General features: G+C 37.4%; 2 protein-coding genes across 6 annotated transcripts in view; both read right to left on the reverse strand.

Moving 5' to 3' along the window:
- Positions 1–18,247, reverse strand: part of LOC147709571 (interferon-induced very large GTPase 1-like) — a 190,879-nt gene that overhangs the window by 107,468 nt on the left and 65,164 nt on the right. The gene's annotated exons all lie outside the window — the stretch shown is intronic.
- Positions 5,201–16,595, reverse strand: LOC147709572 (uncharacterized). Its single transcript, XM_086926049.1, has 3 exons — positions 16,491–16,595; positions 13,569–15,284; positions 5,201–5,233 (listed from the first exon to the last, which is right to left on the reverse strand). Exons 2-3 carry the CDS (start codon positions 15,243–15,245, stop codon positions 5,201–5,203), a joined length of 1,710 nt encoding a protein of 569 aa, XP_086782175.1. The 5' UTR covers positions 15,246–15,284; positions 16,491–16,595.

Consider the following 18,247-nt stretch of genomic DNA (forward strand, 5'->3'; position numbering starts at 1 on the left):
ATGAAAGCACTGGGACTGCTTTTCATTCAACAGCCCTTCCAAACGGAGTCCTACTGAAAGGATTTTAAAGACGATAAAGTAAGCACAAATTATTGACAGTGTGTGGTTAACCACCGAAGGCATCAAATCAAACTACAATACCCAGCATGCTGTGGAGAAACCCAGGTGGGAGCGGCATGCGAATTGGGAGTATTTAAAATCATCAAGCCACGCACTCACTGCTTAGCCCTATGAGGAAGAGGCATGCTGCCTCGAAACGCGTCAGGGCGGCTATGAACAATTTCTGATGGAAAACTGTTTGCTTTTATTAAAGGTTTGTTAACCTAGTCCTGGTGGAGTGGCGCCTTCCGTGCACAGGGCAAAATTGGAATAATATATATATATATATATATATATATATATATATATATATATATATATATATATATATATATATGTATATATATATCCACAGGTACTGGATCCCACTAGTTAGAAGCACACAGAGACGACACACCAGGAGGTCTTTGCACAAATCCTTTATTGTGCACTCGTAGAACAAGGAAGACGCGTTTCGGCGTAAGCCGTTTTCAAGTAACCACCATTTTGCATTTCCGCATATTAAAGTCCTACTTTCATGTCATGACCCATAAAAACAAAGAAAATGCTTCGATGTTATAACGAAACACAATAATATAACTTGATACTATGTACATATATACATTTCCTCAATTGAGTTACAATGTGTTCATGAATACTTGTAAATCATGATGTATCCTACAGGCTGGACATGAAGGTTACAATGTAAATGTAAACTGGCCGTATTACCCAGCTACGTAGTAGTGGACTACTAAATTGCATGGTCTATCGGGGGTTGAAGTCTGTGGCTGGCAATAAAGCTGCGCGACTCCGGACTACAAAGTCGCTATGTTTATCGGGAAATGTAGTTCAGTGAGTATGCAAAGAGCGGGGTTCGGAACTATAGTCCGACATTAGATCCCATTTTAAACTTGGCAAGTTATCTGGGAAGATAGATAGCTTGGGCGCTCCCTTGGTTGTGTAAGCTATTTCCCCCGAACTGGTAATCTCCCGTGGATCAACAAAGTTTCTTTTTCACCTCTGATCGGAGGTAAAGAATACCCTATGGAAGGGAGCTCCCTTCGTTATTCCAAGTTGTTCTAAACTGGATGAGTCCATTTTGTAGCTGGGGTGTTTCCCGGGAAAGGTGGCCTTGTCTGATGTTCGAGTGCTAGTAATAGGGGATAAGTGTAAGGTGAGATATTTTTACTAGTGAGTTTTGTGAAATATGTGAACCAATCCATAATAACAAATTCATTACTTAACATAATCAGTGACCAACATACATTTCTCCTATGTGAATATTGTGCAGCTCTCCCTCGTGTCTATCTGGGTTATAGGGCAAGTAGCATCAGTCCGACGCTCCACCATTGTGGTAGTTCTACCTCTTCTTCTCCCTTAATGATAGTACAGAAGCGGGGAGTCACACTGATAAAATATGTGATAGTGATTATTTATATATCTACAACACTCATCATACTGCGGGTTAACCTCTGCCCTATACCATTATAGCTTTAGAAGCCTATATGAGATGACAATTCTTCTCCATAATTCAGTCCATTTGGGGTCTTACTCTCCATATCTATAATATTTTTGGACTCTCTGACTCTCAGTTGCACCTCGTGGTCTCCACCCCTGATGTTTTTGGGTATCTTATCTATGCCATAGAACCTCAGGCTTCCATTCTTCATAATGGCGAGCCATCGGGTGATTATGATCTTTATTCGTGATGGCACGTAGGTGCTGTAAAATCCTGACTTTGAGTGGATGCTTGGTGCTGGCTACGTACTGGAGACCACAAGGGCATTCCAGCACATAGACAGCAAATTCTGTATTGCAGTTTATTCGATGTCTGATAGTTTTTATCTGGCCTGTTCCTATCTTATAGTCTTTCCGTGATTTGCCATTGCGGTCACATTTGCAGTTACCGCAAACTGTGAAGCCATTGGGGATAGGTGGCCACTTGGTTTTCACTGGTTCGTTGGGGTAACTGTGTACCAGTTTATCTCTGAGGGATCGTGCCCTGCGATAAGTAACTTGTGGTCTGGTACCTACTAGTCCTCCAATAATTGGATCAGATGTCAGTAGTTTCCAATTGGCCCTCATTACTTTTTCCAGGGCCCATGCCCCCCTACTAAAGTTGGTAATCATGCGGGGTGCATCGGGTTAACTTTTGCTAAGAGTTCCCTTCCTCTTATTATCACTGGTGGATGTTCTAAACAGGACTTCCTCATGCTTTAGACCTTGAACCTTATTGTGGGCAATTCTTAGTGTCTCCTCATCGTATCCTCTTTGGCTGAAACGTTCTATCATCGCCTTTTGTTCAGTCTCAAAGTCAATGTTGGTGCTGCAATTGCGGCGAGCCCTCAGTAACTCCCCGTAGGGAATACTTCTCTTTAGGGGAATCGGGTGATGGCTCGCCGCATGCAGCACCGCATTGCCAGCAGTTGTCTTACGAAACCGGCGTGTAGTAAGGCCACCCTCTCTAATCTCTACTGCTACATCCAAAAATTCACAGTACGTGTTGCTAATAGCATATGTGAACTTAAGATTGAGGTCATTAATTCCTAGATGACTAATATACTGTCTTGCTAGTGCTTCTGGGCCATTCCAGATTATGAAGAGATCGTCGATATACCTGACCCACATCAAGATGTGGTCAGTGTACATCTCCGACTCCTCTGCCCAGACGACCTGTTCCTCCCACCAGCCTAGGAAAAGATTTGCTAGGCTGGGGGCAAAACAGGTCCCCATCGCGGTCCCAGATTGTTGTCGGTATACCGCTTTTTCAAATAGAAAAATGTTCTCTTGTAGACAGTATAACATCATAGTCTAAGCATTGTATTGTGCTCACAACATTCCACATGTCGACTCCTCAGAAAATGCATGCAAGCTTCTACACCTTTCACTTGATTGATACACGTATAAAGTGAGCATACGTCCATGCTAATCATGTGATATCCCTCTTCCCATTTTAGGTCATGTAATCTTTTCAAAAAATCCGTGCTGTCCTTACAATAGGAATTCAGGTTTCGTACATATTCATTTAGATATAAATCCAAGAATATTGATGTATTTTCCAATAACCCCCAATTTGAGGACACAATAGGACGCCCTGGTGGTGTGGTGGGGTCCTTATGGATCTTAGGGAGGAAGTATATACAGGGGATACGTGGGTTGTCTTGTTTCAAAAAATTATATTCGTCTGTGTCCAATAATCCAGTATGGTACCATCCACCAAGCAGTATATGATACTCCTTAATAGTCTTTCTGTACTGTTCCCAGTTGATCAATTCGTAGCAGGAAGTATCGTTTAATTGTCTCATTGCCTCCAACTTGTAGTCTTTATAGTTCATAACTACAACGTTGCCCCCCCTTATCGGAGGGCTTGATCACAATTGTGGCATCTTCCTCTAACATTTTCAGGGAAGTCCTTTGCTCTTTTGTTAGGTTATCCCATTTGGAGTTTTTAAAGTTTTTCCTAGTTTTCTTCAGTTCAGTTGAGACTGCTTGGTTGTAGGCCTCTATGTTGTCAAATGGGACATTTGGATTGAACTTAGTCTTTAATTTTAGGCCACTATGCTTTACTTGTCTGTTTGTCACGCCACAAGCTTGTAGAATGACATGGTGGCTTCTTTCATCCTCATCTGCTATCTCCAATTGGTACATATCTCTTAGAAGTTCTATATCCTGTACCTGCAGATTTATATCGGAGGGTCCCATTGTGTCTGTCATTTTTTGTTTGGTACTGGATCGAGTTGCGTATAGTTTCATCAGTTTCAATTTCCTAACATATAGGAAGAGATCCACTCTTGTGTCTATGTAGTCCAGGGTTATGCTAGGGCAGAAGGATAATCCTAATTGCAGCACTGATATTTCCGTTGGATTCAACAGTCTGTCAGAGAGATTAACTACGGTTTTACTTTCATCACTGGCATTAGCTGTACGTTTGCACATTTTGTTGTTTTTGTGTCTCCTTTTTATTCTTCTTCTTCGCCCGCTGTTCCGCGTCCTCTTCCTCTTCCTTTTCTTACGTTCTTTCCCCTGGATGCTTGTCCTCTTGTCTGCACCCTGTTCTGTTGGCTTTGATCGTTCTTCTGTTTCAAGATTTCAAACTCGTGGTGAAAGGTCAGAGGACGTTTCCCTAAAGGGATCCCTGAGGTGCGATCTTCTGCGTCAGTACTTATATCCGAGCGGGATCCAGTAGAGACTGCTGTTGCTTTCTTGCTTGTCCAGTTAGCTCTGATATTCTTTTGTGTTTTATCATACTTTTTGGCGTACGTCAATATGCGTCCTTCCGCATAGTCTCGTTTATCCCTGAGGAGCTGTCGTTGTTTTTTCTGCTTAATTGTTTCCTCGTAATCCTGTAATTTTTTCGGGAGTGTCTTGATGAATTCCTCGAATACTTTCTCAGTTTTATATTTATCCAATTCCGTTCTGAGCCCCGACAGTTCTTTTCGTGTTGTTTCCAAATCAATTTGTGCGTACTTTACAAGCGTTTCAAGCATGCCCTTACATGTTTTGGCCATATATTGTGCCCACTCCGTGAGTAAGTCTTTATTTGGATTGTCGTAAGTCGGTACAATGCTTATCCTCAATCCTCTAGGGACTCTGCCAACCTCCACGTAGTTGGTGAGAGAAGCAACTTCCCACCACTTAATAATTTCACGCTTGCTTAGTCTTTCAAGGTGCGCTAGTTTTTGCTTTAATGTGGTGTCTCCGCTGCTGGGGGCTGCACTGGTCGTCGCGCTTGCATGCGCGATATCTTGCTCCTCGCTAAACAGGGACAGGGCTTCGGCTTGCCTCGCTGTCTCCCATTCACTCATCTTATAACAGCAGATCTCCTCGCGCCACAGTATTTATACGTGGCTGCCGCGTTTGCCTCCATACATCGATGTTACCAGCGCGTGTGATTTAAGCGCTAGGGCAGAGGCACGATAATGCGTGTAAAAGGGGGTGCTGGGTCGGCAATCTCTTACGAAACTCGCTCCCCCCTCACCCGCCCCCACACACACAGCGGCTTACCCGTCTTCTTCCAAGGTCTCTACTGGGAGGCGGTCGGAATCGTTTCAATCCGTTTTACTTCCAAAATGCTGCTCGAACGATCCTCGACCAAAACAACGCTGATCGGTAGTAGCAGCCGCTACTCTTGATTATCCACAGGTACTGGATCCCACTAGTTAGAAGGACACAGAGACGACACACCAGGAGGTCTTTGCACAAATCCTTTATTGTGCACTCGTAGAACAAGGACGACGCGTTTTGGCGTAAGGCTTTTTCAAGTAACCACCATTTTGCATTTCCGCATATTAAAGTCCTACTGTCATGTCATGACCCATAAAAACAAAGAAAATGCTTCGATGTTATAACGAAACACAATAATATAACTTGATACTATGTACATATATACATCTCCTCAATTGAGTTACAATGTGTTCATGAATACTTGTAAATCATGATGTATCCTACAGGCTGGACATGAAGGTTACAATGTAAATGTAAACTGGCCGTATTACCCAGCTACGTAGTAGTGGACTACTAAATCGCATGGTCTATCGGGGGTTGAAGTCTGTGGCTGGCAATAAAGCTGCGCGACTCCGGACTACAAAGTCGCTATGTTTATCGGGAAATGTAGTTCAGTGAGTATGCCAAGAGCGGGGTTCGGGACTATAGTCCGACATTAGATCCCATTTTAAACTTGGCAAGTTATCTGGGAAGATAGATAGCTTGGGCGCTCCCTTGGTTGTGTAAGCTATTTCTCCCGAACTGGTAATCTCCCGTGGATCAACAAAGTTTCTTTTTCACCTCTGATCGGAGGTAAAGAATACCCTAGCAGCATTTTGGAAATATTATATATATTATATATATATATATATATATATATATATATATATATATATATATATATATATATATTCACTGAAAAAACCATAGGTTTCACACCAGTTATAGTTAGGAATTAGCATTTAAAAAACCTTACAAATTCACTGAAAAAACCATAGGTTTCACACCAGTTATAGTTAGCTGGAAATTTTACTGATATAAAACCATTGAAATTCCCACGTTATAGTTAGTCGGACTCACTATAACTTGCGCGTACAATGCACTGCTGATGACGTCACATATTACATCACTCATGACATGGTCAGTGACATCACTCATGACATCACTGATGACACCATCCTTGTGACAGAGTGACAGACCTAATTTCAGTGTAATGTAACGCTTGAAACACATATTCAAAAATAGAAACAAACATTTTCAAAAAAATGGAGATACCCAAACCAGTAACAACAACCAATTCAGTAATTCCACCATCTATATACACATCCACTCATTCACCAACAGTTCTATATAGTCACTCATATATATACTCACTCATCATATGTAGTGATACACCTATACATCCTGTTACACATCAGCAGTCATCCAAAAGTTACTCACACACATACTCACACATGCAAATAAACTATTGAACATCCATTTATTTGCATATACATTTATACACACACTACCACCTTACTTCTAAGGAAACTTACCCATACTTACTCTCCTAAACAATCACTTATAGAAACACATACTTATTTAAACAGGAACTTCTACAATCTCTCACTATATATACTATACTCACTTATATACATCAATACTCACATATACTAGATTAAAACATATGTCGTTACTAATGAAGACACTAGTGAGACAGTCATTCACTCACTAACACACACATATACACACTCATCCACCCATACAGTCCTGCACATATGCTGTCTTCAAAACACATACAAACAGTGAGTCAGTCACCAACCCCTGCAGCCACTTATACACAAAGAGAAACACTGATACAAACATTTAAATATTTAAACAATACTCGCTAATATATGTATTCACTAAGATACACGTAATAAGCCAGTTACCCAACCAATTTTTTTAAAAAAAAACATCCATTTACACACGTATTTAAACATTTATTCTTCCATCGACCTTTACAAATACATATATAAAACAAATTTATTTTTCAGAAAGACACACATTCACTGGATGGTGTCATCAGTGATGTCATGAGTGATGTCACTGACCATGTCATGAGTGATGTAATATGTGACGTCATCAGCAGTGCATTGTACGCGCAAGTTATAGTGAGTCCGACTAACTATAACGTGGGAATTTCAATGGTTTTATATCAGTAAAATTTCCAGCTAACTATAACTGGTGTGAAACCTATGGTTTTTTCAGTGAATTTGTAAGGTTTTTTAAATGCTAATTCCTAACTATAACTGGTGTGAAACCTATGGTTTTTTCAGTGAATTTCATAGGTTTTTTTAATGCTAATTTCTAACTATAACTGGTGTGTAACCTATGGTTTTTTCAGTGAATTTCATAGGTTTTTTTAATGCTAATTCCTAACTTTTTATACAGACTCATACCTATGTGTTTTTTAGTGAATTGCTAAAGTATGTTTTTGTAAAAATGAACACTATAATGTATATTGAGATAATATTTTTAATTTAAAATATTTTTTTTTTATATTTCACTTTGGTGCGCTTTCGGTGCGCGCACCCGTGCGCGTACCGTCAGCGCACTAACAAAAAAAAAGAAAAAAAAAATGAAGGAGGGACTGTGTAATAGATAGTAAGACAGATAAAAAGTGTAAAAGGAAGTAACTGAGAAAAGAAAAATGAATAAGGGAGCAAAAGAAAGAAGAAATAGGAAGAACACTAAAGTAGAGGTTAAGGGAGAATATAAATGGATATTGAAAGTAAAAAGAAGGACAGTTAAGTATGAGAATGACAGGTAGTGACGGGATCAGAGGAAAAGAATAGCAGCGATTGAGGGAAAGTAAATATCAGTGAATATAAGTAAAGAGGGGTGAAAGAGGGTACATATAAGTGAATAAGGGCAACACATGGGGAGTAATAGAGAGAAAGAAGAGAGAGAGTAAAAGAAAGACAAAAGGAAGAACTAACTGAACTACAGTACAATGAGTGTGAAAGAAAAAAAAATGGAGAAAGAGAAAGAGGGTTAGGAAACTAAAGCAGTGGTACTAAGAGAATATAAAAAAGATAAAAAGTGGTGGAAGGAACTGAGGAAATGCAGATAGTTCCTATTAGATTAAGAAGTTGTGAATGAAGTACAGTAAAGAAACAGCAATGAAAAAAGATTGTAAATTATTAAAGAGAGGTAAATAAGGGTGAAAAAGAAAATGAGTGCATAACAATGTGAACACAATATAAATTACATAATGCAAACTACACAATAACTTCTACAATATGTTACATTATTTATTTTTGCTGTTCTCAGAATATATTGAATTCCACTTAAATTAGTGAGTTCAAAGTCTTCATCATATAACAGCGGGAAAAAAAAAACACAATCTAAAAGATTGTGTTTAAAAAAACCCATTCAAACATACATCTCATATATGTACACTAATCTTTGATTCACTTACTTTTCCATGAGGCCAAATAGAAGATAGTGAAGGTCCTTTTGGTAGAAAAAAAGTCTGCTGTTCCTTATGAGTTCCATTTCATCGACTTCCTATGAAAAAAGATCTAAAAACATCATACCATACACAATCCTCACGGCCAATTTGTGTCTGATATATCGGTATTTTTTACTTTGAGATCCACTTAAAGTATCTACATGAGATAAATAATTTCAAATATTAGATTAACTAACTAACTAACTAACTTTTATTAACTATTCCCGTCTTCAAAGGCCAATTCCCTTTACTAAAACTTTGGTTTTAAAAACACTAGATAAGAATTTGTAGAGTCATAAGGCAAACGTTGTTTATAAGTTAAATGAGAATCATTGCAGTAACTCCATCCATTTTCAGATTTTAAGTAGCATGTATAATGTCCTGAGGTGGTCGAAGGTCCATCATGATAAATAATAGCTTCAGTTGTAAAGGTCCTTCCAGAAATTGATAACTGAGAAGCCACAAAATTTTTGATAGAAGTTGTCAATTTAGTTCCATCAGGTCTACATCGTTGGAAAACTAAAATGATATACTGCCCATACCTTTGTATAAATAATGTGGACAGCATTGTACAGTTACATTGGGTACACACCATATTATGATCTGCTGCTTTAACTAGATTTTTAAAAGACACTGATTTACAGTCTGGTAAAGTCAAATATATAAATCTTTCAGTGTCTATTGTAGTAGTACTTGATAAACTACAATTGTGGCAGTCATGCTGCCATTGATAAGAAAGACTGAAAAGATTATCTACATCTACACCTTCATCTTCCAAAACACCAAACATATACATTAAAAATTCCTGACAATCCTGCTGAATGTTCTGTGAAAATTTATCTTGACCAGAACACAAATCTAAAATATTTCGAATTTCTGTTACACTTTCTATTTGTGCTGTAACACTGCTACATTTCTGAAACACAGAATTCAATAAACCACACAATCTTTGATCCCGATTTTCAACAATCTGTTCTTGTAAACTTTTAAGAAAAAAAACAACATTAACCACTACATTAGCATAGCAGTTGACACCAGAACTGTTTTCAAACTGAAATCCAACAACATTTTCTCCACAATTCTTTTTCTTCCTGTTTTCAATTACAGTTTTCTCTACTTTTTGTCTTTTTGCAACTACCTCACTACAATTATCCTCATTTCTTCTTTTTCGGCCTACCACACGTTTTTCAAACAGAGGATATTGAGGCAAATGTGGAGCATACTCTCTTCTTAACCTATTGTATTCTTTAACACAATCTAGATCGGCAGAAATATTTGTCTCATCACATGCAATCAAATACAATCCTGATAAAGTTCTGACTCGAGATAATGCCACATATGCCATACCCTCTTTAAACACAGATCTTCCAATGTTCACCAATGCACTATCTACACTTAAACCTTGAGATTTATGAATTGTCACTGCATACGCCAAACAAACAGGAAACTGTTTTCGGCGAACATATAAGTCTTTTACAAGTAAAAATCTAGCAGAACAACGACTTATTTGTTGTACTTGTTCAATGCCATCAAATTTTATTTTTAAAAATTCAATTCCATCTCTATTTCTGTAATTCACAAAATCAACAACATAACCCATTGCTCCATTTACCAGACCGCTTTCAACATTTAAATTCCTTCTCAAAATGATACGACAATTTAAACACACATTCAGAGTCTTTTCAAAACCAGCTGTTTTTGAAATACTTTTCTCCAATGAATGCAATTTAATTTTCAAATTTTCTGACAAAACAATTGTTGCACCCATATGCTCTATTTTATCTATTGCTTCTAGTTTCACAATCTCTTCATTTTCTAAGTCTAACATTTTTTGGTTGAAGATGGAACATTCTTGCAGAGTTGGCATCAAACATATCCCAGATTTCTTCTCAGTCATTTTTTTAAAAATATTCTCTGGAAGAATGTTTTCATTTGGATACAAATTTGAAATTAATCGACTATGTAAAGCTTTTTTCCCTTTCTCAGTCATTTTTCCAATTCTTACATCTTGTAGAATATTTTTATAATCTTCATCCTTGGCCTGTCGCATATTTTGAAGCAGTTCAGCATATTTAAAATTTAGCCATATATTAACATTTCCAATGCTTCCAAGGGACTTCCTGGTATCTTCATGCGTGAGCATTTTAAACACTGGTTGTCCTTTTACTGGAGTCAACTGCAATAGATCTCCAAAAACAATAATGTGTTTTCCTCCAAATAACACATCATAGTCTGTTTTAAGAATTTCTTGCATTCTCAAATGCACAAAAGCAAGCATTAGATTTGAGACCATGCTTACTTCATCTATGATAAGAAGTTTCATTTTCTTCAAGACTCTTGAAACTTCAGAACACGCATCTCCAGATAGCTTGTTGTAATGCAATTTATTATCATGTTCAACTGGCAGCATCAATAAACGATGTAGAGTAATCCCTTTAATGTTATGTGCTGCCAGACCAGTTGGAGCAGTTACAACACAAGACAGTGGTGAATCAGTCCTTTTCTGCAGATAACTTGCAACGGCTTTAATTAGAAAACTTTTTCCTGTCCCCGCTTCTCCACTTACATACAGTCGGACAGGGTCAAATAATATACATGAGCACTCTTTTTTCTCATGTCTGAATCCATGTTCAATCTGCTCTGTGACTTCATCATATATCTTTTTCTGCTCAATGTTTAGTTGCGTTACCAAATCTTCTAAGTTAACTCCATCCTCTTGAGCTTGTTCCATAGCTCTTTCCACCTCATCCATGGCAGTGGCAGCTTCATTTTGGATAATTGGTCCTCCTAGTGGATCCTGGCTCAATGAAGTAGAACTCTGACTATCTTGAGAACTGTTTCTAGCTATCTCTTCAGCAATTGTGGTTTCTTGCTCCATTTCTTCATTCAACATTTGCAGATAATTTAGAAAAATAGGACATTCTATGGTATCCTTAGTTGCATTAAAAGAGTCTTCATAACAGAGAAAATCTCCAAGTAGTTCCTCTTCTGTACGCCATGGCTTAAAGAGTTGCAAAAGAGCTAAGTAGTAAAATTCTCTTTTGTCTGGAACTTCACAACTCAATTTTCGATGATTAATCAAATGGCCTTTTTTCTGCTTCACTAGACATCCTTCATAGCCAATGAGTGCATATTTTCCATTATTGATATCTTCTGTGATGTTCCTCTTATAACTGTAGTTTTGAAGAACTTCATACAAACATGTGTTCTCAAGGTGAGTACTTCTATTTGGATAGTATGTATCCAACATATTTGTCTTCAAAATATCTGTACTGTTTGGTTCTTTTTCCGCCAAATATTCAATTTCTTGTACAGATTTCAAAACTCGGTTTCGTGTGGCAGCAAGACCAAGACTCACCCAAATGATTGTTCTTGATTTGGCATAGAGACTTGCTGATGATAACCGATCAGAACATTCATATGCTCCAATTTCTCGATGCGACAACATCTTCAGACTGAAACTGTATAATTTCTTGCTTAGACTCTTTTCATGTGAAATGTCCTCCCACATTTCCTTCAGTTCTGTCTTTTCTTTTTTGGTGATGTAAGATGTCACATATCGAGCCACAGCAATAGAGTTGTCAGCAACGAACTGAATATCCATGTTAGCATTCCACATGGACAAAATCACTGGGTTGTAATCGTTTATGTACTTAGATTCTTCATTTCTTTTCAAATTATATGTGTTTTTGGGAGATTTTCTCGTCACAGTATGTCGTAGAGATGACATCAAATTATTTACTCTTCCCTTAGAAATCACTGGTCGAGGAAATGCAAAACGACATTTCGTGTAGTACTTTTCCTTGTTTTTAAATTTTCGACGACAGTACTTTCCACAACGATGAGATTGAAAACGTAAAACTTGTTGCCTTAAATTGTTTTCTTCAGTAGATTTTGGAACAGCACATGTTGAATACTCTTCAATGAAACTCATCACTGTTTCATCTGAATCTGTTCCAAATTTGGGTGCATCTTTAATCCACAACAACATATGTATATGAGGAGCACCTCTCGCTTGATATTCCTTCCTCCAAAAGAAATCCAAAACCTCTCCAAGGGGAGGATTTTTTTTGTTGGTAATAAAAGACATCATAGCTTCAAATCTATGATTAAAATATCTGCAAACATTCACTGGATCTAAAGAACACAGTTCTCCTGGTGTTTTCAATTCTATATTTGGTATGTTTTCATTTGCCTCTCGTAGAAATTGAAGTAAATCGTCCCATGCATACTCAGCACAGCTAAGAGTGAGGAACCATGTAGGAGTTCCTAAGTTTCTTAGCATACATTTCAATTCTCCATGACGACGAAACCAATACTCATTGGTTCCACGTTGACATGCCATGAGATTGATTAGCTGAGATTCCAAAATACTGTCTTGCAGATTAACTTTCTCCATAAAGTCCCTTGCACATACATTTTTCAAATGAGGTCCACTTTTTAATATATGATTAACTGCATAAGAAAGCCCAGACAAATCACTTTCAAACAGTAGATGAAATAAATATGGAATGCATTGACGAAACCTTGGATCTTCTGCATATAATCTTAGAGTCCGGTATTCAGCTGCAGGAATTTGAACTGGTCGATCATCATATCGTCCACCACAACCTGTTGGAAATAATTGTGGAAAACAACGAGCTTCCAAACTTTCTTCCCATACACTAATGGGACTTCCTTTTGCTGCCTTCATTTGAAACAAGTCAATTGCATTTCCCATTACTTCTTTGGAATGCAAAGGATGAACAGTATAATGTTCATATATTTCTTCAGTTCTAGACACATCAACTTTTTCAATTTGACCAACTGAAGAATCACTATCTTCTTCTGTAGCTGTTTCCTCAACTCCAACACTTACATGTTTGTAGTACTCATTGTTTTTAACTAAATACAACGTTGCCTTCTTGACTTTTTTAACATCCACTAAATCTTGCCAAATTTTCTTACTCTTTGTTGGAACCCCATTAACTAGAATAACTAAAGGATCTTCTTCTACTCTTTCTACACCAATTGTATTAATATTTTTCTTTACATCTAGAGGCAAATAAACAACTCTTCCCTTTAATCCTCTCAGTAAATCTGATGGAGGCAATTTCCCTGTCTTAGGCTCCATGCGTACAATAGCCTGAAAAGGATGGACACATTGAATCAAAATAGATTCATAAGTATTTAGATCCATCAATTCAGAAGGAATATCTATCAACTGAAGATTATTATAAACTGCTCTTGCAGGCATTCTATTTTCATTTAATTTTTTCAAACAATAAGTGCAAATACGCTGATCCAAACTCAAATCAAAAGAATTCTCCACCAACAAATAACTTACAAAATCCTCCCATTCACTATTATTTTCCAATTCACTTTTTGCATATAAATCAACTAACCTAGTCTGAATTTTATAATGAGTCCGTCGACAACACACACAAGTTACATTAGGCCTCTCACTTGATTTCACCTTAAACTTGATAATTTCCTCATCAAACTTTTCAATACTTGAAATTTGTCCATTATCTTCTGCATTGCCATCCATTACTATATCTATTTCTACACTGTCCTCTTTGTTCCCAAAATAACAAAACTCAATTTCTTCACAAATAGTCTTCACATCCACTTCAGATCCATGCAAAAGAGCACTATTTAACTGTTTAAGCTTAAGTGCAGGACTTTTTGCATAATACAACTTCCTCACTAATTTCCTTACGTTATTATGATGCACTGCTAACATCCTAAAATGATGAAAAACACTCCGACAAACTTTTCTAGAAAGACATGCTAGTGAATGCCCTTGCAAACCTGTGCTTTCTCTCACTCTGCAAGGATCTAACTCTTGCAGGATCTTCATTTTTTGTTTGAGACTTTTTTTACTATATGTACGTAAGAAATTTCGAAGCAAATCAATTGATTCCTGTCGCACACTACAAATACTACTGCATTTCCATGTGTACACTGGACCCTTAGTACGTCTCCCTAAAACTTCATCAGCTAACACCTCTTCTGCATCTCTAGGTACAAGTTTCTCTTTTTCCATCACACAACTATCTTTCACCTCATAGGCACGACCACTGGTGTCAACCGCATGCACCAAATCATTTTCCTGAAAGTAACTCTCCTCATTAAAAAAAGGCTCAGAACTTGAACTATGCATCCATTCACCAGAAAATACTTCACAAAAATTACTCCGATTAATAATTCTTTTCCATCTACTGTTCGATTTGAAAACATCCATTGCCTTATTAAGTATCCTAATTCTATTGATTATTAAAATAAATAATTTTTTCTTAACTTCAAAAGCCTGATCAACAATCTTTTCTACACTTTTCTTTTTCTTGTAAAAAGCAGCTTTTAGTTTACTTTTCTTTTCATTTTTTAGCAAATTTAAAACTACCCTATTGCGAAACATTCGCCTACGAATGTCCCTAAAAACATTTACCCTTCTATTGCTAACCATTCTCTTCTCTCCTGGTCCAATGGAAACATTTTTTGTGGGCTTCTCTTTCCTTTTTAGATTTGTTGACTTTTTCTGTATATTCACATTAGCAATTTCATTTTTTTTCCTACGACATATGTTACGAAGAAAAGACTTAATTGGCTTACCAGAAGCTTTTCTGGTGTTTTTTGAAGTAGTTGTTGAAGAGGATTCCATAAACTCTGTTGTTGATGTTCTCCTTTTCCGTATGGTATTTTTGATTTTTCTTTGCCTTGAAGGCATTTTTGCTTGCTTTTCAGAAGTTGATTTGAATCTGTTGTTCTGTTAAAAAAACACATGAAAGACCACTATTAGCAAACAACAAAGTAATGTTAAAAAGCAAACAATATAAACAATAAATTGCAACATATTTAAGTTTATACAATAGCAACTCATGGCTTTATTTTTAAAGGCCTTGCGCCACCAGTGCGTCACTTATTACCCATGTTTAAAGTCAAGCATCAGCTGCACATGGCATTCATAAATAAGGGCCAAATGCAAATACCAATCAATTGCACCCAAAAATCGATTTTTCAATAACATGTAAGAAACACTGCGCAAAACCTAAGTACAACCACTCAATATCATCAAACAAAGTCAGAGCCTTATTTATGAAAGCCTTGCACCACCAGTGCGTCACTTATTACCCATGTTTAAAGTCATGCATCAGCTGCACATGGCAATCATAAATTAGGGCAAAATACATATACCAATCAATTGCACCCAAAAATCGATTTTTGAATAACATGTAAGGAACACGGCACAGAACCTAAGTACAACCACTCAATATCATCAAACAAAGTCAGGGCCTTATTTATGAAAGCCTTGCGCCACCAGTGCGTCACTTATTACCCATGTTTAAAGTCATGCATCAGTTGCACATGGCAATCATAAATTAGGGCAAAATACATATACTAATCAATTGCACCCAAAAATCGATTTTTCAATAACATGTAAGAAACACTGCACAGAACCTAAGTACAACCACTCAATATCATCAAACAAAGTCAGGGCCTTATTTATGAAAGCCTTGCGCCACCAGTGCGTCACTTATTACCCATGTTTAAAGTCATGCATCAGCTGCACATGGCATTCATAAATAAGGGCCAAATACATATACCAATCAATTGCACCCAAAAATCGATTTTTCAATAACATGTAAAAAACACTGCACAGAACCTAACTACAACCACTCAATATCATCAAACAAAGTCAGGGCCTCATTTATAAAAGCCTGGCGCCACCAGTGCATCACTTATTACCCATGTTTAAAGTCATGCATCAACTGCACATGGCAATCATAAAAAAGGCCAAATAAAAATACCATTCATTTGCACCCAAAATCGATTTTTAAATAACATGTAAAAAACACTGCGCAGGACTTATATACTAACATACAATTTCACTTCTAAAACATAACTATCTGCTTCCAAATATTCTCCATAGAGAAAATAAATCTCTATCTAAATTAAATGAATCATTACTTACCTTTAGAAATGCTTTTGGAGATTGAAAACAGTGTCAGACACACACACCAATTTTTCTTTAGCAGAGGAAAAGGTGTGCTCTCAATACACTGAAACCAAGACTGGCATAGAAAATCTCTATCTTTGTACACATATGCCTTAATTCAACCAATGAAAACTCTTCCCTCACTATTTTCAAACCAACACCCATCCCCCTCTCAAACCTTTCTATCTGTTACCATAGCAACTCCCTCCTAACTGAACTCTAAGGTTCAAAAGTTTATCTTACAATGTTGCAAATTAACTCAGCAAGGATGTTTGACCTGTCAATACAGCAGCCTATACAGGGTATTTTTGCTTTTGGTGACTTTTTTTAAACCATTCAAATTGCTTCTTTCACACAACATAACCATACACCCTAACTTTCAGTTTTCAACTATCTGAATCCACCAATCATTGCTAGTGATTCAAGAGCACAGAAACTCCACAATTATTTTTTTGTGAACTCCTACTGTTCCAACTGCCATTTCATTCCCACACTTCATCTGACTGGACCAGAACCTTCTCACATCATGTACTCTGTTTGGGTTATTGGACATAGCTACATCCACTGGGCTCAAAGGTATGCAGCTAGCAGAAATTTTCATAACCTTGATTTATCAAATGTGGAAATCAAGTGGATTGGCCACAGAGGATTAAAATGTCACCAATTGATACCATTGGTGAAAACCTTTTTGCATCTGCCAGAACCTGACCTTATAATTGTGCACTGTGGTGGAAACGATCTAGGCACATTAACTGGGGTAGGTCTGGAAATGCTATTAAAGGACACCTTTCATCAATTGATGATACTTTTTCCCCACACTGCCTTGGTATATTCCAATATATGCCAAAGACAGAAATGGAACTGGTCCAACCAATTTGGTCCACAATTTGAGAAAGCACGGAAACATGTAAATAAATCTGTTTCTGCTTACATGAGAGACTATGGAATGGGTTCATTATACAATAATAACTTGCGTTACAACATGCAAGACATCTACAGAGGAGATGGAGTGCACTTCTCAGATGAGGGGAATAGAATATTCCTCCTGAATTTAAGAATGTGTATTGGAACCTACTTGTAGGTACCTAAATCAACCACAGAACCCAAAAGCTCTTTTCAGAGCTACCCTAACTCTGATCATTCAAAGCGTTTATTTTTTTCTAACTTTTTTCACTATTTTTCACCAAAGTACGCGTACGAGTACGCTTAAAGGTGCGCGTACCGGGCGCTTCCCCCGCAAAAAATATCACATATTTTTTTTTTGTTTTCACCTTTATGAGCCTCCTAAGACCCCCTCAGAAAACGTAGAGGGTCAAGAAGTCTCTACTGTGCCCCCTTCTAGCCATACCGAACATTGATTGCCCTCCATCTTGTGACTCGATTGTCCCGAAACACAAAATGGAGGGCTCCCGTTACGCTGCCGGTGCGCGTACTGGAGCGCGCACTAGTAAGCGCAAAATAAAAAAAGGTGGGAAAGTAATTTACGGAAAACCCAATGGAGACACTTTCATCAAATATAGAATACGCCCTACTACATAGCAGTCCCTACCATTTGCACAAATTTGGTGAAATTCCATTGAGACATTTAGGCTACAGGCCTGTCTAAATATCCTGAGGTAAATTACATGACAAAAACACACTTGTAATGTTAGAATTTACAACCAATTAAAAAGTATCTCTCATTTTCTACGATTTTTTCCTGTCGTTTGATTGGTTAAGTACAACAATATATA

This window comes from Lissotriton vulgaris, chromosome 6, assembly GCF_964263255.1.
Source record: "Lissotriton vulgaris chromosome 6, aLisVul1.2, whole genome shotgun sequence".
In the NCBI taxonomy this organism is placed as follows: Eukaryota; Metazoa; Chordata; class Amphibia; order Caudata; family Salamandridae; genus Lissotriton; species Lissotriton vulgaris.

Coding starts and splice junctions, on each gene's coding strand:
- LOC147709572 (XM_086926049.1), bottom strand. CDS start 15,245: ATGCCTTCAAGGCAAAGAAAAATCAAAAATACCATACGGAAAAGGAGA. Junction 5,234..13,568: donor TTGTTTATTTGCCTCTAGAT/GTAAAGAAAAAT, acceptor CCTTCTAACTAG/TGGGATCCAGTACCTGTGGA.